Source organism: Equus caballus, chromosome 23, assembly GCF_041296265.1.
Source record: "Equus caballus isolate H_3958 breed thoroughbred chromosome 23, TB-T2T, whole genome shotgun sequence".
Lineage (NCBI taxonomy): Eukaryota > Metazoa > Chordata > Mammalia > Perissodactyla > Equidae > Equus > Equus caballus.
Window position 1 is genome coordinate 34,579,575 of NC_091706.1, and position 22,322 is coordinate 34,601,896.

At 43.9% G+C, this 22,322-nt stretch overlaps 1 protein-coding gene across 25 annotated transcripts in view; it reads right to left on the reverse strand.

Annotated features, from left to right (window-relative positions):
• TJP2 (tight junction protein 2) overlaps positions 1–22,322 on the reverse strand; it is a 115,762-nt gene that overhangs the window by 37,340 nt on the left and 56,100 nt on the right. For 3 of the 25 annotated variants that reach the window (XM_070248663.1, XM_023627250.2, XM_023627243.2), the window contains exon 1: positions 4,330–4,843. The exons of 19 other annotated variants lie outside the window; for them this stretch is intronic. In XM_070248663.1, coding sequence (XP_070104764.1) covers positions 4,330–4,401 — 72 coding nt within the window. In that variant the 5' untranslated portion in view covers positions 4,402–4,843. Of the gene's footprint in view, positions 1–4,329; positions 4,844–21,999; positions 22,239–22,322 lie in introns of those variants that run through there. 3 more of the 25 variants (XM_070248667.1, XM_070248654.1, XM_070248661.1) reach the window with 2 other exon arrangements.

Below are 22,322 nucleotides of genomic sequence, written 5' to 3' on the forward strand. Positions count from 1 at the left end.
ATATACACCAGAGCGGCCGGCCCCATTGCGGAGTGGTTACGTTCGCGTGCTCCACTTTGGCTTAGCAGCCCAGGGTTTCACTGGTTCGAATCCTGGGTGTGGACATGGCACCGCTCATCAGGCCATGCTGAGGCGGCATGCCACATGCCAAAACTAGAAGGATCCACAACTAAAAATATACAGCTATGTACCAGGGGGCTTTGGAGAGAAAAAGGAAAAATAAAATCTTTAAAAAAAATGTACACCTGAAATTTCACAATGTTATAAACCTTTATAACCTAAAAAAAAAGTTTCTTCATCATGATGACTGTTTTTCCAATTAAACAGAGAGAGAAAGAGAGTTAGTTTTATATTTTCTGGTCTGTCCGTTGTTGGTGGAAGCCATGGAAATATAAATGAATACAAACCTTCCAGGGGGCAAATGACCAATATGTATCAAAATCTAAAATCTGCATATTCCTTGGTCAAGCAATTCCAGTTCTAGAAATTTATTCCACAGAAATATTTGCACAACTGCACAAAGACATACGTATAAATTTATTTACAACCACTTTTAATTTTTTAAATAGATAATCATGAAATGCCCAACAATTGGAGATTGGTTGCACATCTATAGATCTATACTTACATGTCTATTTGGGGAAGAAAAAAAATCAAGATACAAACCATCACTGTTTTCATTCCTATTTTCATAACTATATATATTTATATAGGTATATAGGGAAAAGACTGGAAGAATAAACGCCAAAAAATGTTAAATTTCCCCAGGAGCTGTGGTACGGCAGAGATTTTTCTATGAGCACATTTTGGAATACATTTTTATTTTAAAAATAGAAAACAGCAAACTCCCTTTTGAAAGCTTTGGATTTAAATTTTATCATTTGGCCAAATAAATGAATTACTACAAAATTCCATTTTAAAAATGTTGTCCAAGTAGAAAGAATCTGGCTTTGAAACGGACTGTTCTTCCATAATGAGATTTTGCTGTCTTTAAGTATGCCAGTGCTGCCTGCTGGGGTAATTTAAATTAGATTTGTCAGAGACAGGATTAATCCCCTACTGCCAATAGGACTGAACCAAATTCCTAATCAATCAGAGCTCGCCAGCTGCTGACCAACTTGACATGAAACTGATCAGACCATAAGGGGCTTCACCTTACACAGGGCTAATGGGTTATGACATAAACCATTACCGACTTAAACATAATATTAAAAGAATATGTGTTCTGTTAAACTAAGTGATAAATATAAAATCTTCATTTTAAAGGTGAGGAAACTGGACTGAAAACAAATTTTAATAGCTCCTTTGAGCATTAAAAATACACGACACCTGCGTGCTGAGCCCACAGTGCTGTGACTTTTTGCAAGTCTCAGAGGAAACCCTTCCTTACTGAGACCCTTCCTTCATTCATTCAAAAATATTTATTGAGCAACCACTATGTGGCACTTGGGGTACACTGCTGTATAAAACAGCCAAAGAAGGGGCCGGCCAGGTGGCGCAGCAGTTAAGTGCACACGTTCCACTTCTCGGCGGCCCAGGGTTCGCCGGTTTGCATCCCGGGTGCGGACATGGCACCGCTTGGCACGCCATGCTGTGGTAGGTGTCCCACATATAAAGTAGAGGAAGATGGGCAGGGATGTTAGCTCAGGGCCAGCCTTCCTCAGCAAAAAGAGGGGGATTGGCAGCAGATGTTAGCTCAGGGCTGATCTTCCTCAAAAAAAAAAAAAAAAAATTTAAAAAGTTAAAAAATAAAACAGCCAAAGCCCACGTGGAGAAACCAATCACGGTGTGCCCCAAAAGCCAATCACTGAGTATCTTCCCTGCCTCTTCTATCTGTTCTTTTTTCAGAACACAGAGCACCCCACATAATCACACACATGCCTCAGAACATCAGCTTGTGTACATCCCCTGGGACAGGCTGCCAGCCTGTAGCAGCTTAGCTGAGAGCTGACCTCATGCCTTTCAAACTGGGCTGCTGGGCTCTGGCCCCACCCAACCTGTGCTGGGCTATGCACAGATCAGAGAGCTGCTGTCAATATTCAGACTCTCTCTGGGTGAATGGCTGTGGGTAGCTGCTAAGCATTTGGGGAGCTTTATATGCAGGGCCATAGGAAGAACATACATATAACAGAGTTAAAGGTACACATATTCCACTATGCGATGAGTCCTCTTCAGGGCAGAGGCCCAGGAGAAATGCACAAATATATGTGCACAAGGATACACATAGAATTATACTATTAAAATGCAATACTGCAATGAAAACAAACAAGAGCCACACATACCACAACACAGACGCAACTCAAAACAAAATGTTGGGTGAAAAACATCCTAGAAGAATTTGCAGAGTGTGATATCATTTTTATATGATTCAAAAAGCAAACCAAGGTTTCACAGCAATGTGAATGTATACTGCTGCACTGGGCACTGAAGAATGGCTGAGATGGTAAATTTTACATTATGCGTTTTTGACTACAATAGGAAAAAAAGCCAACAAACCTAATTTTTCGTTGGGGCCGGCCCCAAGACCTGGTGGTTAAGTTCAGCACACCCTGCTTTGGTGACTCAGGTTCGGTTCCTGGGCACGGACCCACACCACTCGGCAGCAGCCATGCAGTGGTGGCAACCCACATACAAAACAGAGGATGACTGGCACAGGTGTTAGCTCAGGGTGAATCTTCCTCAGCAAAAAACCCCCCAAAACCAAAAAAAACTTTAAAAAACCATTTTTTTGTTTAGAGATATTTGTATGTATTGTATGTGTGTGTGTGTGTGTGTGTGTGTGTGTGTAGTAAAACTATAAAGAAAAAGCAAGGGAACGAAAAACACAAGGTTCAGGATGAAGCGGCCTGGGGATGAAGCAGAGGAGTGGGGAAGGAACTCGCGTCCGTCTTGGTGAGGGTCTCCGGGGTGTGTGATGGACTCAGGGATATGGATTTTATAATTATGCTTTACGATTCAGATACAGAATTCTGTTACATGTACCAAACATTTCGTAAGCTAAAAAATGGGGGGGGGGGGGGCGGGTGGAATAAATGAACATCAGTGGGTACCCAATTCCCGGCCAAGGATCTTATACCAAACACCTTTTAACGCAGTACAGAGTCTGCAAAGCGAAAGAGCGGAAGAAAGTGCGATGATTTCAGCTGGAGGGAGGGCAAGGCAGGGCTGGCGGCTGAAATTGGAAAGGTGCCTGATAGGCAGGTGAGGTGGAGAAGGAAGGAGGCCAGCTCTGGGGGAGCAGCAGCGCACAGAAGCCCTCTGGTCCCCTTCTCACCCAAGAGTCAACACTCCGTGCACCAGCAGGATCTGCAGCCGCCCTGCACCCCCTCTTCCTCATCACTTTCACTTTTCATGGAAGTAGTGTTGACAACAACCCCCTCGATACTATAACGGGTCATTCCTGGACCACACAGGAAGTTCAAAGTGAGCCTGTTTTTCTGTCATACACAAAAAACTTTGCGTTAACGATAAGGTGTTTACATGAAGAATGACGAGAAAGGGACGAAGACAAATAGTTATCTGATCTTTTAAAAAATATCCTCTAGCTGTTATAAGTTTCTTTCCCTTGAAAAATCCTGGCCGAACTGGTTAAATCCTATAGTTTACATAAGAATACAGAAGTATGATAAAAACCAAGCAGAAGGCAGATACCAAAAGTCTTCACTGTCCTGACTCCCCCAAAAGGCAACTTTTAGGCTTTTTGTCCACAAACTGCTGCTTCCCAGGGATGGAGGCCACAGCTAAAACTAAAGATGAATTGGAATCTGCCCAGAAGGGACATGCTTGGAAAAAATCCCAAGTCATAAAAGTGAACGCTCCTGTGTGTGACAGTATTACACGTGTTCAAACTAAAAGAGAAAAAAGGAACATGAGAAAAAATTTTTTCCTATAATTTAGAAACCTACATATAAGAAAAGGAATATAGGTTTCCTACAGTACAAGGAAGCAAAAAGTTTTACCCCAAAACAAGAAATCCCAAACACAAACGACTTATACAAGGCAGTATATTAAAGCTACACGCAGCAAGCAAAACTGTGGGTGCAGATTGCCAACACATGGAATACAGCAGCCTTTGATTCATAAATCCCATAAGAGGCTATCAGTTTCATGCAAGTCTGCTAAAAATAAGATGAGTATTTCAAAAACCCACACTGACTAGAATCTGCATCTGACGGTTTGATACTGAAAGCTGCCAACAGCACAAGAACGGAAGAGAAAGGAGTCACTGTGAGAAGGCTTCTGCTTCCCCCCCAACCCCCCCACCCCCCGCCAACTTCCCACAAAGAAAGCTTGGGAAAGAAAAGGGGGGGAGTTTGCAGAGGGACTCACACGGCCTTTCCATCTCCTCAACTTTTTAACAGCCTGGATCCACATCCTCTGCAGGACCTGAGCAGTCTTCATGGTCTCTGGAGGGTACTCAGCCAGGCTACTGCCTACATCCCAGGCTGCTCACCCATTGCCATCACTCCACGTGGTTACGTAAGGCGGATACAATAGTGGCCCACATTCCCAGCAAATCCTGTTGTCATCTCGCAGTGACACATCCACACAGCAGGGACGCCAAACGCTTTGAAAAGCACCGCTTGTGAGGGAAAAAGGAAAGCAGTCTGCATTTGAACACCACTTTCACAGCTTTCTGTTCCTCCCTCTCTCCTGGGCGAGGGAACTAGAGAATTTGAGTCAATATTCCTTTTAGACATATAAAATGATTCAGTATCTAGTAGAAATTAAGAAAGCAGGACATTCTAGAACAATACTATGGAAAGGAATATTTGGAGAAGTATTTATATACACAGACCCTTCCATATACACACACAAACAAAAAGCTGGTTGGAAATGCACTGGTAATATTTTAGGCGAACTGAATTGCTACTGTTACATAGAAACGAAAAGGCACAAAGATAAGATGTTTCACATTCTTGGAAAAGATAAGACTTGGGCAGCAAAAGGCCAACTCAGGGACAGAGTCCTCACTCAGCAGAATTTTCTCTTCTCTCTAAACTTTCTGTAAATTTAGCAGATAAAAGAACAAAACAGAGCCCTGCTATCTGTTTCTTTCTTTGTCTTTACCACTTGGGGGAGAGGGGTTTGAAAAGCACATTTCTAGGTTTCTGAATATCTAGAAAAGATTGTATGGGATGCCCGGGGCTTCAGACTGGGTTTGGGATTTCAGAAGCCAGTCCGGGGAGCCTGTGATCATTCTCACTACCATAGTGTAGGTCACACCAATGGACTAGACCAAGCCATTTGCAAGTGAGGACCACACCATCAGATCTGTTTGAGGTTGAGATGTGCGATAAGTTTGGGCCACAAGATGGAGACCACGTAGGGAGCAACTTGAAGCAGAAGCAAGAACGTGAGTTTGAAAGGGAGACGATCTGGGGTGCAACCTCTGTTGTGTCACTTAGCTGTGGGGCCTTGGATAATCTGCTTCCTCCTTTATAACACAGGGAGAATACCACCTCCACCTCAGCAGCCAATGTCAGCATGAAATGAGGCCACCACTACCAAGTGCCTGTGCTGAACAGGCAGTCGAAATGGTCATGTCCTTCCCTTGAACTCTACAAGAATCAGTTCTTCGTAAGTGCTGGAACAGCAAAACAAGATGGGAGGTGAATGAAAGTTTGTTTCAGACCTTACACCCAGGAGAGGAGAAAGGACAAAAGAGCCGACTGAAGGAGGAACCTTGGAGCTAAGTAGTCCGGGCCGTGCAGACTTGGGCAGGGTCCCTGCACACCAGCGGGGCTAGGGCCCGGCTCCTTGGCTCATGGGGCCCCAGGGGCAAGAAGTACAGGAATTCTGGGAGGTGTGGAGGGGCTCAAGCCAGCCCATTCCTTGACTCTGACAGTCCTTAAGAAAATATCTGGGTCTCCCTGGTGAGGAAATAAATACTTCTTGCCCCTAAATTTATGCATACTGCCCAGAAGTCACAGGTGTCCTATAATTTAAGGATTCCAGATTCTTGTACAGTGATTTCCAGAATCAGTTTCTGCCCTAATTCTTCTTCGTAACTGTGCTAAAAACCAAATAACATTAAACGTACCAACTTAATCATTTCTAAGTGTATAGTTCAGTAGTGTTAAGTACATTCACATTGTTGCACAACCAATCTTCAAGACTCTTGTCCTGCAAAATGTACACCCTGAAAATCTGCACGCATCAAACAACTCCCCATCTCTGCCTCCCCCAGCCCCTGGTAACCACTGTTGTACTTTCTATGCATCTGAGCGCTCTAGATACCTCACCAAAGTGGAATCACATGTGTCTATTTGGGACTGGCTATTTCACTTAGCATAATGTCCTCAAGTTTCATCCTGGTAACGTGTGTCAGAATTTCCTTCCTTTTTAAGGCTGAATAATATTCCCCCATAGGCATATACAACATTTTGTTTACCCGTTCATCCTCGATGGACACCTGGGCTGCTTTCACCTCTTGGATACTGTGAATAACGCTGCTATGAACATGAGTGTGCTATTACTAGTTCTTTACTCATTCACTCAACAAATGTTTACCAAGTGCAATGCGCTAGGCGCTGAGGATCAAATGAAAGTCAAAACAGATACAGCACTGCCCTCAGGAAGTTTGGCAAGACCCAGCACCTGATCCAGTTGGGTGAGTGGGGAGCGGGGGCTGTTTCCACAAGCAAGGGAGACAGAGATGAAGCCTGAAGAATGTGGAGGGGGTTGTGCAGGACCCGAGGAACAGCACAGGGCAAAGACCCTGAAAAAGAAACGGGGAGGGGCCAGAGGGCATGGCCAGCAGAACCACCGCAGCCCGTGCCAACCAGCAGCTGTTCTGCCAGGACGTCAAAGGGACGTTTTGTGGTGGACAGCTACCTCCATGAGAAGATCTCAAGAGTTTAGCGATTTACCTCCTCAAAGATTCCTAACCTCCACAGTCACATATTCAGAAAATACTTACCGAGCAGCAACTAGACACCTAGCCCTGTAAATTGAAGACGAATGACCCTAAGTCATGACCCTAAGCAGTCACAGGCCAGTGGGAAGTGGGCCACATAAACAATTATCCGTACTCAGTGCAACTACAACAGCAGACAAATGTACAAGGTTCATGCATTCAACACATATTCCCCGATACCTACGACTTGCCAGACACCGTTTTAGATGCTGCAGGGGTACAAGCCAAAGTCCTTCCCTCACGGGGAGGATTTTAATAGAGGAAACAAACAATAAACAAGTAAAGAGATATTATAATCGCAGGTAGCAATAAGTGCCATGGGCTGTGACACTGGAAAGAACTAATCCCAGGAAAATCTGAACAGCTCTCCAAGGAGAGGGAAGAGCAAATGCAAAGGCCCTGAGGTGAGAACCAAGCTTCTTATTTCATGAAAGAAAAAAGGCAGTGTGGGGCTGGAACAAGATGAGCCACAAGGTAATGGCAAGTACATACTGCGTGAAAGTGATGGCGTAAGTGGGAGTTATTCACTGGGGATGGGAGGTCTGGGGTGCGGGGAGGTGTGCCCGACTACAGGAAGGCCCTCTCTGCCACTCAGAGTTCTACAGGAGCTCGGTGCTGAAGGCTGGCTGACTTGCCAGGTCGGGGAACATTGTAGGAAGATGGACCAGCATAGCAGAGCAGGAGGGATAACCTGCAAGGTGTGTTCAAGTCACTGAAAGTCCTCAGTGCGGCTGGGCAGTAAAGTGCTTAACAACACACACAGGATTCTACAATCTCAGCATGGAAACAAGTGCGGAAACAACTTAATCTGCAGCTTGGGGGTCTTAAAACCCATACCCTCCCTGGAAATAGGAGACAAAATGAGAACTGGAAAGGAAGGAAGTCATTAACATTCAGCAGAGCTCCGCACCAGGGCTATGTATACAGTTTTTCACTGAAGGCCCACAACTCTGTGAGCAGGCCTTGACTGCCCCCCATTCCACAGATAGGAAAGCTGAGGCCAGAGAGTTTACCCAGCTAATCACCACCAGACAGAGAGGTGAAGATGGTGCCCGGCTCCAGACTGAACCCCTTTTTCACAAGCAGAATGTGATGTGTGCTTTGCACACACTAAGCCCTTAGTAAGTGTTATGTGGGTAGCTGAAAGGAAGGAAAGGAAGGAGAAAGGAAAGGCGGGAGGAAGAAAGTAAGAAAGACTACAGGAGTCCAAATAGAAATCATCAAAGTTTCCAAGAGGCTCCAAACTGCAGATGTGAAACCTGTGGACATTAATAAAAGAAACCTTAACTAAATTGGAGTGGGCAAGATCTGCAGGGAGAGCTCTCATGCCCTGTCATTCATCGTCAATCACACCAAACAGGAAGAGAGGGACGCCTGCATCTTCATCTTCCACAGGAAGTAAAACTACTTTACGACTGAAGGAAGATTTCTCTCTCCACCTGGCAACAGCTCAGCCAATGAGAAACACCACAGCTCAGCCAATGAGAAGCCATTTCCACCCCGAGCTGTTACTTTCTCCCAATGGACTTTCCTTTAGGACAGCCCCTCCCACTCCCCCGTTTCCTCTACAAAAGCAGCTCCCCTCCCTTGTTTTCCAGATTTGCCTGTGGTTCGCTATAGCACGCACATCCCCAACTGAAATTCTTTAGGCTATTCCTGAATAAACTCATTTTGGGGGTAAAATAACAGGTGAATTTGCTTTTAAGCTGACAAACCTTAGGAGAACATCACCCCACTATAATGGGTCAATGGTTTTCTGCATCAGAATTCCTCTGATATTTTTATGGTGTGTCCACTATGTCATTCTAGAAGGCATCTCAAATCCTTGGAAAGAGAGAGTATAAATAGCCAGCCAACCTTAGGATGGGCAGGCTATGGTTTGAGCCGAGAATGGGGCTTCTGTGGTCTCCTCCTCTCCCCCCATGAAATCGGTCTTATTTTAATGGTTGTGAAGGATTTAGTCAAAATTCTGCTCACTGGACATAATTCTGAGACACCCATCAAATAAATAAACAGGAACTGCTTTTTCCCAGAGAAGACAGAAAATGAGCTCCACTCTCCCTCTTCCTAAAATGAGTAATTTTTAAATTTATAAACTAAGTTCCTTGGCTTTGAGGCCTTGCCTGTGGTCTCTTCAAAGGTAAATCCTTCCTGGTAGCAGTAAACTAGTCAGCAGAGAATTAAACAACCCCTTATGTAATTTCTGGTTTACCAATAAAAGTCTTTCATAGTTTACTCCACAGTATTTCACTTTCCAATACAATCACAATGCTATCCCCAGCTCCTGACCCTCCCTTCACAACTCAGGGAGGCGAGTGCTGACAGGCAACAATTAGACCCGTGGGCACAGTGTGCTCACAGCACACACCTCACAACAAACACAGCCAGCGTCTGACCAGAGGTAAGAAAAAAACCTAAATATAGAAGTTTAAAGATGGGTTTCTGATAGGTCATCGGAATTCATATGATTAGATTCCAGACCTACCGCTGAAGGGTACCAGAGTTACTGAGTTTTTAACCACATCGCCTTTTATTTACCTAAGGGAAAATTTTCAGTGAACATTTAAGTAAGCAATGAGGAACTGGCGGAGGATGACAGTAAGCCTGGAGGCACGCTCTGTTGTTTTGAAAGCAGTTGTGCTGAAATATAAGGAGCAATGAGCCCAGACTCCAAGAAGACACTTCCAGCCAAGACTCTGACTCTCCAACTTACCCATGACCTTGGGCACCCAAGCAATTCCAGTGCCACTTGGTACAAACAAGGATATGATCATCTATTTCACAGGGTGAAAGAAGGGAAAGTCCCGCGAAAGCATTCTCTGAAATCCAGGCCAGTAAACCTTCAAGTGGGAGGTGAGGTGGCCATAAATACCCTGAGAATGGAGGCCATACAACATGAAGGTAAGAGCTCTGTAGCCCATCACACACACCTGGGTCCAAGCTCAGCTCCCTACACATGCTCCGAGCTCTGTGACTTAGAGCAGTTCACTTGGTGAGGCTCAGTTGCCTCATCTGTAAAATGGGACTCACAATCCCCAGCCCATTATAATTGCTGAGAGAAATGAATGAGGCAATGCTGGTAAATTAATTAGCAGCAAAGTAAAGTGACCTCTCCCAAGTAAGAACTGCCTGTTTTCCTTCTCCCAGAAGAGCAGAGTAAGTATAGTAATTAAAAATGCATCATGGAACCCAAGAGAATGAAAAATATACGCCCAAACAAAAACTTGTACACAAATGTTCACAGCAGCATTATCTACAAGAGCAAAACAGTGGAAACAACCCAAATGTCCATCAGTTGATAATTGGGTAAACAAAATGTGGTATGTCCATACAGTGGACTATTTATTATTCAGCCATAAAGAGGAATGAAGTACTAATACATGCTACGACATGGATGAATCTTGAAAACATTTTAACTAAAAGAAGCCAGATGTAAAAGGACAAATATTGTATGATTTAATTTTTGTAAAATGTCCGGATGAGCCAAATCCACAGAGACCCAAAGCAGATGAGTGGTTGCCTGGGGATAGGGGAGTTTAGGGGTAAACGGGGAGGGACTGCTGATGGGTTTGGGGTTTCCTTTCAGGGTGATGATGACATTCTAAAATAGATAGGGTGATGGCTGTACATACAACTCTGCATAAACTAAAAACCACAGAATTGTACACTTTTATTGTATGGTATGTGAATTATATCTCAGCAAAGCTGTTTGAGAAAAAAAAAAGAACGCGTCTGTAGTGAGAAAGCAGGGATTACAATCCTTGCTCCGTCACTTACCTTAGGCAAGTTACTTAACTGCTCCTTGCCTCAGTTTCCCCCATCCATAAAGCTGGGGCAGTAACAAGACCCACCTCTCCAGAGTTGTGAGAATTTAATCAGACAACACACATACAGAACTCAGGGTAGTGCCTGACACAGAGGAAATGCTCCGGCATTTTCAGCTATTATCAATATACCAAAATTGTTAGACTCATTTGACAGAAAAGACGACTGAAGTCAGAAAAGTAGAGTAACTTGCTCGAGGTCATACAAGTAAAAGGTGGCAGAGGACAGACTCTAACCCAGGTCAGTGTGGCTACAAAGTCTATATCCTTTGCATTGAAGAACACTGCCTCTCCCACAGTGCACCCATCGCGGCTTTCAAAAGCTACCTGGGACTGGTCCCTGGCCTTCAAACCAAAAAAATTCCACAGCTGTCGGTACTTGGGCCCCAGACTAGCAATGGATGCAATCACTCAGACAACTCAGAGCATCTTAATAAGCATGATGGTCATTTTCAAGTAGTTGGCCTGGGTTCAGTTGACCTGACTCAGTGACTCTTCTGCAAGGACTGGTAAGAAGAGGGTGGAGGAAGGGAATTGGGTCAGATTTTATTTCTGGCTCTTTCAGTAGCCAGTTAGGTTTAAGCTCCCTAATGGCTGCGCCTTCATGAACACATGTGCAAACCAGGGGGCCTGAAATACACCATCACTGACTGAACATCACAACATGCCAGACACCAGGCTAAGTGCTGTGACCATTATTCCTCCCAAAAACCCTATCCAATTCCTCCCTTTTTTACATACGAAAACCTAAGGCCTGATGATCCACGAAACAAAGAACTAATAAACCAGACTTGACTAAAATGACAAACTTCGGCTGTATGAAAGACAAAGTCAAGAGAATGAGAAGACAAACCACAGACTGGGAGAGAGTATTTGCAAAAGACACATCTTTTGATAAAGGACTGTTATTCAAAATACAGAAAGAACTCTTAAAAATCAACAATAAGAAAACTACTGAATAAAAAAACCAGGCCAAAGACCCTAACAGACACCTCACCAAAAAAGGCATATAGATGGGAAATAAGCATACGAAAAGATGCTCCACATCACATCTCATCAGCTAAATGCAAATTAAAATAACAATGAGACACCACTACAGACCTATTAGATCAGCCAAAATCTGCGACAAGGACACCACTAAATGTGGGCAAGGATGTGGAGAACTTTCCCTTGCTGGTGAGAGTGCAAAATGGTACAGCTGATTTGGAAGACAGTGTGGTGGGTTCTCAAAAAAACTAAACGTACTCTTAGCACACAATCCAGCAATCGCGTTCTTTGGAATCTACCCAAAGTAGGTGGAAACTTGGGTCCACACAAAAATCTGCACACAAATGCGTATGGCAGCTTTATTCATAAATGCCAAAATTTGGACATAACGAAAACGTCCTTCAGTAGGTGAATGGATAAACTGTAGTGCATACAGATCATGGAATGTTATTTAGCACTAGAAAGAAATGAGCCATCAGACCAGGAAAAGACAGGGAGGAAAGTTAAATGCAATACCACTAAGTAAATGAAGCCAATCTGAAAAGGCTACATAGCGTATGATTCTAACTATACGACATTCTGGAAAAGACAAAACTGGGGAGACAAGAAAAAGATCAGTGGTTGCCAGGGGAAGAGGGAGGAAGGGACCAAGAGGCAGAGCACAGAGGATTTTTTGGGCAGTGAAAATATTCTGTATGATACTATAAAGATGGAGATATGTCATTATCCATTTGTCCAAACCCCTGGAATGTACAACACAGAGTGAACCCTAAGGTGAACTACGAACTTTGGGTGATGATGATGTGTCAGTGTAGATTTATCAACTGCAACAAATGTGCTGCTCTGGGAGGTGATGTTGATAATGGAGGAGGCTGTGCACCTGTGGGCACAAGGAATATATGGAAAATCTCTGCACCTTCCCCTCAATTTTGCTGTGAACCTTAAACTGCTCTGAAAAAATTAGTCTTAAAAAAATATATACATATATGACCTGAGATATTAAGGAAGTTGCACACAGCCCCCCAGCTAGTAGGTGGCTGGTCATGTTCTGAATCCAGATCTGCATGATTCCAATTTTAATAAAATATGAGGCAAAAAAAAACACATCAGCAGATAATTACATTTAAGACTTCAATGTTCATAGTTCTGGTACACTAAGCTATAAAGTATAATTATCATTTAAACAGACCATTCTTATTTGCAATTACAAAGAAGCCATTAATAAGCTGAACAGAAAGGTGCTAATTTGGCAAAACAGACACAACCCTGTCTACCCTATGATTTTAAATCTGACTAAGCCCATAACAATCAGACACAGCTTCACTTTATAAAAACAAACATACCAACAAACTACCACCCCACGATAGGTACCAAGATAAATAAAATTATAAACTGCTTTATCAAAAGGCAGGTTAGAAAACCAATTATTAGAGTGCTCAGCTAAATCCTGCCAGCAGGGTTGGCCGTGATGGAACACACAAGGTAAACGATGCCTCGAAGACCCAGGGCACCATCAGAGGATGGCTCACACGGGAAAGAGTGACACGATGCTTCCGCCACATATCGATCTTCCTGGCTAATCCCCAGAAAGCCAGTGAGCCTACACACAGAGTCCTAAGTCTCAAAGCCACGCCTTTCCTATCATAACCAGGGAAGAAACGCAGGACCTTGAAGAATCTCATCTTTAGGTACCGTATTGTCACCACCTGGGAGCCTGTCAGAAACGCAGAATTTCAAGCCCTCCTCTGGACCTGTGGATGAGAACATGCATTTTAACAAGAGCCCGCACGTGACTGGTAGGCACATTGACACGGAGAGGCGCTGGACCAGCAGAGCTCTCCAACAGAACTTTGCGCCACGATGACAATGTCCTGTGGCTGCGCTGTCCAGTATGGTAGCCCCTTAGCCACATGCGGCTACTGAGCACTTGAAATGTGGCTACTGCAACAAAGGAACTGAATATTTACATAATTTTAATTAAATTAAATTTGTAAATAGCCACATTTAGTAGACAATTTATTAACTATATTCATAGCAGTCATTTAAGCTGTTTGCAATTTCTGGCTACCGTAACTAATACTATGGCAAATGTAGTTGTATCTGAAGCACTCCCCCCATATTCTGTAGTATTTCTGAATTAAAGAGCATCAACATCTCTAAGCCTCTTCATGTGTACTGACTCTTCTTTGAAAAGAAGTTCTAGCCATCTACAGTGCTGCAGCAACATGAGTCAAATGCCATATTTTTCAAACGCCATTTTGAGGAGAAAAAAATACCATTTATTTACAAAATACTATTTATTTACAAAAACAGTACTTGTTTTCATACTTTTAAGCATCCTTTTGGTAATCTTTTAAAAACTTCCCTGCAAGAAAAAAAGATTGTGGGGGAAAAAGAAAAGACTGAACGCCTTTTGTAGACACGTCAATAACGCTTAGCAAATGACACTTTGAAAACACTAATTTAACCAGCTCTCAGTAAGAGACACAAAAACTTTAAATTAAACCATTAATGTATGGATGCGATTAAAAAACTTACAATTTAGGGCTTGTACTGCATAAGCATTTGTTGTTATATATTTATACGTATTTAAAATATCAACTTGATAATAGAAGGTGTACTTGTATGGTGCATTTAGCACAAGTGTCCACTGCGTCTCAGGGAATCAACGGAGAAAAACAAAGAACTCCTCGGTCTGCACAGTGGCTCGGTCCTACTAGAACACACTCCATTAAGGGGAGGGGGCGGCAAAGACCAGAGACAAGAAGGGGAAAGGTGAGGTCTCCTGCATCTACCTCCCACACCGATGAAACGTATGAAATGTGGGAACCCGAGCCAGGCCGTTAAAAATAAGAAAAATGCAAATCAAGGAGCCTTACTAATGACTTCGACTTAATAATAAAACAGAGAAGTAGATGAAATTGAAGCAAGTTATACCAAAAGAGTTAGGCTTCTCCTAATTTTTTTTCTCCTGACAAAATTGAAAGAAAGAAAAAGTTCAGATGTTCGAAACCAGCTTATTTCCAAACTTAAAAAAAGACTTCATTCTTTGATCTAGTATCTTGTGTGCCATTATTAAATAAACTGAGTTAAACTGACAGTCCATAAAAAAATGTGTAGGACACTCTCCCCTCCACACACACATTGTTTTCCTTTATTGGTGAAATGGGAAATTTCAGATATGGGTCAACATTTTTTTTTTAATTCTGAATTAAATAACGTTGAGCTTCTCTCAAAAAAAATCCATTTTTGCCTAGTAACGTAAATTTTTGGCAGAAACTGTGTGTGATCTTAAAGCATAAAAAGGTACCCATCATGTTCCTTTTGTGGACTATGCTGATTATCAGGAAACCAGCAAAGGCCACGGCATAGTAACACACCTATAATCCACTAGGTGGCGCAATGACGCAGAAATAAAAAGGGAGAGACACCAGTTTCCCTTTAAATTTAAAATTTCAAAACGTAATTTAGAGGAAATTAGAAATGGACTTTAATAATGACAATAAAAGCCTGCCATTATGGCTTTTGTAAGAGGCCAGGTAAATGTGCAAATAGCAGGGGGGAAACCAAAAGTGGAAAATTGCACCTTTAGTTGTTGCTCATTAACATTAAAAAAACACAAAAGTGTTATTACAATCAATCAACACCCACAGTTTCCGACCCTGCTCTGGGTGCCACGGGATCGCCGAAGGAATTTAAGCCATCCGGAAAGGAGAAGACAGCACTTTCTACTGTTCATCGCTCCCTAACTGGTATGGAGGAATAGAATTTCAAGGAGAAAGAGCTACAGGAGTTGAAGTTTCACGCAGAAGGTGGGCTCCATCGTTGCTTCCTTCAATAAACATTTATTAAGCACCTCTTTCGTGCCAGGCTCTGTACTGAGCACTAGAGATTAAATGGTGAGGCTACTAAACACGGTCCTGCCCTCCTGGAGCTCACGGCTAACGCGGTCGGCCCTAAATCAAGGGTCAGTCAGCAACTGCAGAATGAAAACTGTGACGTGCGCCACGAGGGAAAGCACAGCAAGGTCTAGAGGAGGACTGGCCTCTCCAGGCAGACGAGGGAAGGCTCTCCCTCTTAGTGACCCTGCGGAAGCAGGGTATGCGGCCCCCTGAGGAAGGACAGGCAGGAGACCCCCACAGCTGGGGCACAGAGAGGAGGCAGATGGGGGACCCTGGTCTCAGGAAGGATCTTGGTCCCCACCTATGAGGAAAATAAGAAGAAGTCTGAGGCAGGTCGATGGCACAAGTGGGCGTGTATTTTTATCTGAGTCTAAATTCCTCACTTTACTGAGAAGCAGGGGAGAAATGCAAGCCTAGGTCGGCAGCCCCAGCAAGTTGTTGCATACAGGAGGCGGGAAGAAGGAAGAAAGGGAGGCCGGGCCCTGAAGTCCGCCTGCAGTAATGGTTTCCTCAGGGCAGCTGAGGCCAAGGGTTTAGGCACCCGTCAAGATCCCCTTCGCCTGTGAGGAAAGACCAAAGTAAAGTATCGTTTCTAAGGCAGGTTCCAAAGACACCTCTGCAGTCTGCTACTGAGGAGCGGGTAAGGAACTGGTATCAGGACACGCCTCAGAAATGTGTCCTAGGCTTTCTGAGAAACGGACGCACACACTAGGAAACGTCAAAGGACCCAGGGAAGCCACTGGGCACCGTCAAGAGTGTTCATCTGAAGGAGAGCAACAAGCCCCCAAACCTGTCCACCGAAGAAAATTCAGGTAAGGACCTCCCCTGCATTTGCCGATGACTCGGGCTTGGGTTTCCCCTCGGGGGTTGAGGGTGGGAGCCAGACAAGAACACAACACTCTCTCTCCAACCTTCCCAGTTTGTCAGTGGCTCAAGTCCCTGATTTATCACTAACTAGCTGTATAAACTCTAAGTTCTCTGAACATCTCGGGTGATAATACCCAGCGCACAGGGTTCTTGGGAGATGAAGCGAGAATTTTATGTGGAAGTTTTTACAAACTGTAAAGTACCACACAAAGGAAGGATGTTTCTCATATTAAATAAGCCTCACTCTAGGGGCCGGCCCAGTGGGGTAGCAGTTAAGATCGTGCACTCAGCTTCGGTGGCCCAGGGTTCACCAGTTCGGATCCCGGGCGCAGACCTACGCACTGCTCATCAAGCCGATCCCACATACAAAATACAGGAAAGTGGGCACGGATGTTAGCTCAGGGCCAGTCTTCCTCAGCAAAAAGAGGAGGATTGGCAGCAGACATTAGCTCAGGGCTCATCTTCCTCAAAAAAAAAAAAAAAAAAAGAAAAGCCCCACTCTAAAAGAGGGTAATGTGGTCTAAGTTTAAGGAAAGATTTTAAAAATAGATTGCATTCAGTCATTCAACAGTTAAGTATCCACTCTGCATCAGGCTTTGAAAACAAAGGTCCATCACATAGAACCCAGGCCCTACCCTCAAAGGAGGCTTGTTTTGGGGATGCAGAAAGGCCTGAGATAGTATGCGTTTTGAGCTGGGGCATCAGTCACTGATATGTCGATTAGCCAAAGCCTTTCCAAACCCCCAGAGCCAGAGGAACGTCATTAATTCCTCTTCCTCATTAATTCCTCTTCCTCGCTACATCTCCTCAAGGCTTTGAACCCATGAAGGCGGTTTTATTCGAGCTCTGAAGTTTTCCCTGACAGGACAGAATGCATTGTTTGGAACTGAAACGGTCAACAACTTATAAACACAGCAAACAGTACCCATCCCCAAACTGGAAATGCAAGGAAATAAGAGTATCTACAATCCAGACAGAAACGTTTTATCATAGAGAGACATGTCAGTTTTATGGCCTTTCTACACCCTAAAAACAAAACGTGCGCTTTGAAGCATACTTTCCCACATCTTCTTGTACCCATGTTACTGCTCACCCTGGAGGAAGTCTATACTCCTAACTCCACAACTGGCCCTGTTATCAGTCACCTTCCTCGACCAAAGCCAGAGGCAAACCAGCCCTTTGGGGCTCAGGACCAACCCCTTCTCTCTTTTGCTTTCCTACAGCCAAGGGATCTTGGACAAGAGCATCCTCATGAAGCCAGAATCTTTCACAAGTCAACATCCTGACATATCTATTCCCAGAAGGCAGAACAGGCCAGAAACCAAGCACACTGCCTCTAGGTGTTCTAAACCAGGGGGAGCGAGCATGGTCTCATATGGCCATGGAGGACGTATTTTAGACCTTGTGGGTGAGGATATTCTATAGATACTTATAGAATCATTTAAAATGTAACCATTTAAAAAGGTAAGAACAAGTCTTAGCTGGTAGGGAGAAAAACAAACAGGCTGTTGGTAGTAGTTTGCCGACCCTGCCTGACAAGCAGGTGTCTGTTTACCAAGACATAGTCTTTACCTGCGGGGTGCTCGCCCCAGGACCGAGGGACGTGCACAGGCTCCTTGACTCTTGCTTTCCTTCATCTCATTTTTCACTTCTATCCTCAACAAGCCTTAGGGCTGTCTTAGCATCCAGGCACTGTTTGGGGATAATCCTGTTTTGTTTGCTTGTCTCCTTCTTTTCTCTTCTTTTTTTTAATTGACAGGGGTATGTTCTTATTGGGTACATAATCCAAAAGTTAGGTCAATTCGAAGTGAACTCCGCTTGGTTTTGGTAGCAACGCAAGTTCTCTGGTTATATTTTACCTAAACTAAAATCTGACCTTGTTCACAATTTCCAATCACATAGTACAGGGCAAGCTGGCCTGGGAACAAAATCTTGCTTCCGATAATACTCAAAGCAGATAATTAACTACATGTGTCGGTCTTCACACAAGACACTGTGTGAAGAAACGTGTTGGACGCAGAGGAGTGGAAACCTTGGTTCCTGGTCTCAAGTTGGGATGCTCACAAAAAGATGACAAGGATGTAGCACCCACAACCCAAGGCTTTAGAAGAAATTTTTTAAAGAGGGGTGTAAACACTGGAAGTCTCCATTGCCCACCGTGAAGTTCAACTTAGAATATGGTCAGAATTATAGACCCAGCACTGTCACAGCTGAGCTCAGAACCAAGCATTGACATTTCAAATGGTGTCAGCCTTATGGAAGAGATTCCGGGTCCTGGGGGAAGAAAGCCACACGGTGAGGCAGTGAAGAAGAGACAAAAGTACTCTATTAATAGAGTGCTTTGTAACCACAAGTTTTTCTTGACACTAACAACCAGTTTTGGGGAGTAGAGGGTGGGGGTGGGGGGGATAACACATCATTTTTAACCAGAGGCTGTAGACTTGAAGACAGCAGACTCTCATTTGACAAGACATGGTCTCTTAATATTTCTATAATAAAATTGAGATTTTAGTTGGTTGTCTATGTAATCTACTTCCCCATAAGGCTGTGTCTTACTCATCTTAGAATCTTCGGGGCCTCACACAGTAAAGGACACATATAGGTCACTGAAGAATAAAAACATCTCTTAAAAACATTGATATATTATTGTTGCTCATGATTCCCCGGAGTGGAAAATTTCTGTATACTTCCAATGATAATGTTTAAACTCCTAAAAATCAACAGAGGGCCTTTAGCTTCTCTCCCTATTTCTCTGGCCATCTGACTCTGAAAAGCAGAGGCTGGTGGACTTGAAAGAACCTAGAGGTTTTGAATTAGTCAAATGGACCTTGGCTCAAATTCCCTCCCTGTCACACAAGCTAGGTGACACTGGGCAAGTTACTTAACGTCTCTGAGTCTCAATTTCCCTGCCTATAAAATCGGGTTTTAACACCTCACTCCACCTGGTTGGGAGCACTCGGTGAGATCTGTACCAAGGGTCTAACGCCTCGTCAACCACGGGGCTTTCTTCGCTGGGTTCTGTGGAGAAAAGAGAAGTCTTACCACAGAGCAAAAACGACCGCCTCTTACTTTGTGTCTGGGCTCCCTCGTGATCAGGCATTTCACACAAACATCAGGAGACCTACTGAACACTTGGGAACGAGGCTGAGTGAGCCTGCCCCCAACACGCCCGTATTTGTAGAAACCCAGGACACGGCCTCAGAGCTGTTTCACAAGCGCCACTGATGCATATTTTAAATGGGTTGGTCCAAATTTGCAAAGATGCGGGCTCAAACTGTCTCTAAACCATCCGCAAAGTGCTTTTTTGAGGGGGGCAAGGGGGAATCTGGTAAGAAAGGGAAGAGAATACACACCCCTGCTGAGCACACTGCAGTCCTTTGGAATTTCTCTTTTCCATTGTCTTCCTTTCACCTTCCCTCATTTACTGAGCAACTACTCCCCGCCTGGCCTAGGAATGCAAGAACCAGAGCTGCCCTTGAGAACTGCCACCCACCCCCAACATTAAAGCCGACCCCCCTCCCAACACTAGGGAGAATCCAGGCCTCCCTGAAAACACGCGGCTCTTCTGAAAGGATAAACACATGCACTGGAGGTTATATCAGATGAGGACATTTCTGCAGTTCACTGCTTCCAGGCATTCGTTCTGATTCAGCTCATCCCCATCAAAAAGCTTACGCCGCTTCCCATGAAGATAATGGCCTCTCCATGTAGCGGACTACACAAATAGAGCCAGTACATCCAAGACGACACCAACGGAAGACAAGACAGACAGACACGACAGCACCCCAGTTTCTATGACACTGCACTGCCTAAATCATTATCCCAAATAGAAAGCCAAAAGAAGTAGTCTGGGAAACGTCGGGAGTGATACAGTGCTGCTGTTTTCTCAGGAAGGTTCATCGCTGGGATGTAATCCAATCAGGTCAGCATTTATATTTAATCATCCAATCACACTCAAAGACAACTCAGAACAACAATGCAATTGTTACTTGGAGCTTACTACTAAGCCAGAGGAGCTTTCCCCCCAGGGTGACACGTGCGCTCCCCTGCGCTCCCGTTCTATTAATAGGCAGAGCTATTCTTTGAGGCAGCGCATTCCAACAGCAAATATTCTGCGGTAACAAACAGCAGAAACACTGCCAATTTATGTTTCCTGGACAAAGTAAATCACAAACACGATACTTGGAAATTTAGCAGTGCCTGAACTAATTTTATTTTTAACCCAGTTCTGTTTCCCCACATCTTGTAAAGGAAAGATCCACGGGGAATTTTATCTTTAAAACGTGGATGACTAAGCAATTCCCAAATGTGAGGTGGTTTCAGGACTTGGGGGGTGACGATCCGATTTCAGCTGCCTTTCTTAATCTCTAACTCTCGTGGAATATCAGTTCACGGCAAAACTCTTTCTTTTTAATTTTAAAGGATATTGTCAAATAAAAATAGCGGCTGTACCTTATAAAAATACACACAAAGCAGCAGCACACGTCCCTTCCTCAGGCTGTAACACTACTAGCTGAAATATTTACAGACACCTGGATCAGAAATACATAAATATTTAAAACGAATAATTTTTGTCAAAGGAGTGAACTAGGTCAATGCCCTTAAGAAGCTCCCCATCGGCTCTATTTTCTACTCTCCGAACAGTGAAACCCTTTGTCCATTGTGTTAGCCACTGTAAATTGTTTGGACATCCATTCTTAGCCCTGGCCGCCTGGCTAAGTCTGGGGAAAAAGAGATAAAACAGGGGATTCTGTCAATGTATTTCCAAGCAAGCTCTGCAAAGAGCCAGCTCACTCTTACTGCTAAACCAGTGGCTGAAATGAAGTTACCAGGTCATGCTTATCTTGGCACTTGGAATATTTGCTTTCCTTATCGCTTCAAATGTGTCTGCAAGGAGCTTTGAGAAGCAGCACTATGGATCTAAGCCTAAAATACCTTAATCAATAAATCACTCAGCCGGCCTGTTTCTAGGAACCACCCCAAAGCAGCAACAGTAAGGTCCCTCGGAAGTCAAATCGGGCAGGGTCATAGGGAACATTATTTGAATGAGAGAAGATGCACAGATAGTCTAAAGTGAGAAATACACAGTTCTTCCCACATGTAACATCATTATAGGGAGGAGTTTACCAAAATTGATTCAAGATTTTTAAACGTCTCAAGAGCAATACATTACAGCTCATATTTCATAAAATAAGCTAGAAACAGGACAGACACTACTGCCAAATGTTTTGGTGGACTAGAACGTGCTATCAGCATGAGATGTGAGGCACAAGATAGGATATAAATCTAATCTCTTTCCATTTCATTTGTCAAAAGATAAAGGAAGTTAAAGAGGGAGGGAGATAAAAAGGAGCGTCCTCTTTAGCCCACCGTAAACCAGATTTACGAATCACCTTTTACTTCATTAAAGACTAACAAATTAGAATGACTTTAAGAAGAAAACACTCAGGAAGTTTCATAAAGCTATCCATCAAAGCAGCAGCTCTTAGAATTCAGGCACCTGGAACTGTAGGCTTGAAAATGATCATTTCTCAAGCTCACGCATACAGAAAAGTAGCTAGAATCACAGGAGGAGACGAAGAAATGGAGGCCCTTCAGAGAGACGATGCCTACGCGACAGGCAGGTCCCACGGCAGCATCCACAGTCCAGCAGGGGACAATCACGTCCCAGGACCGATTCTGAACACGTGATACAGAAATCAGTCTGAGGACTGCAGCAGCACTGTGTTCCTAGTAATCACAACAATGACGATAAATTATAACCATGGCCATTTAGGTTGCCACTGCAACCGCAGGAGGCGTCTATGCCATTTCTTGTTGGCT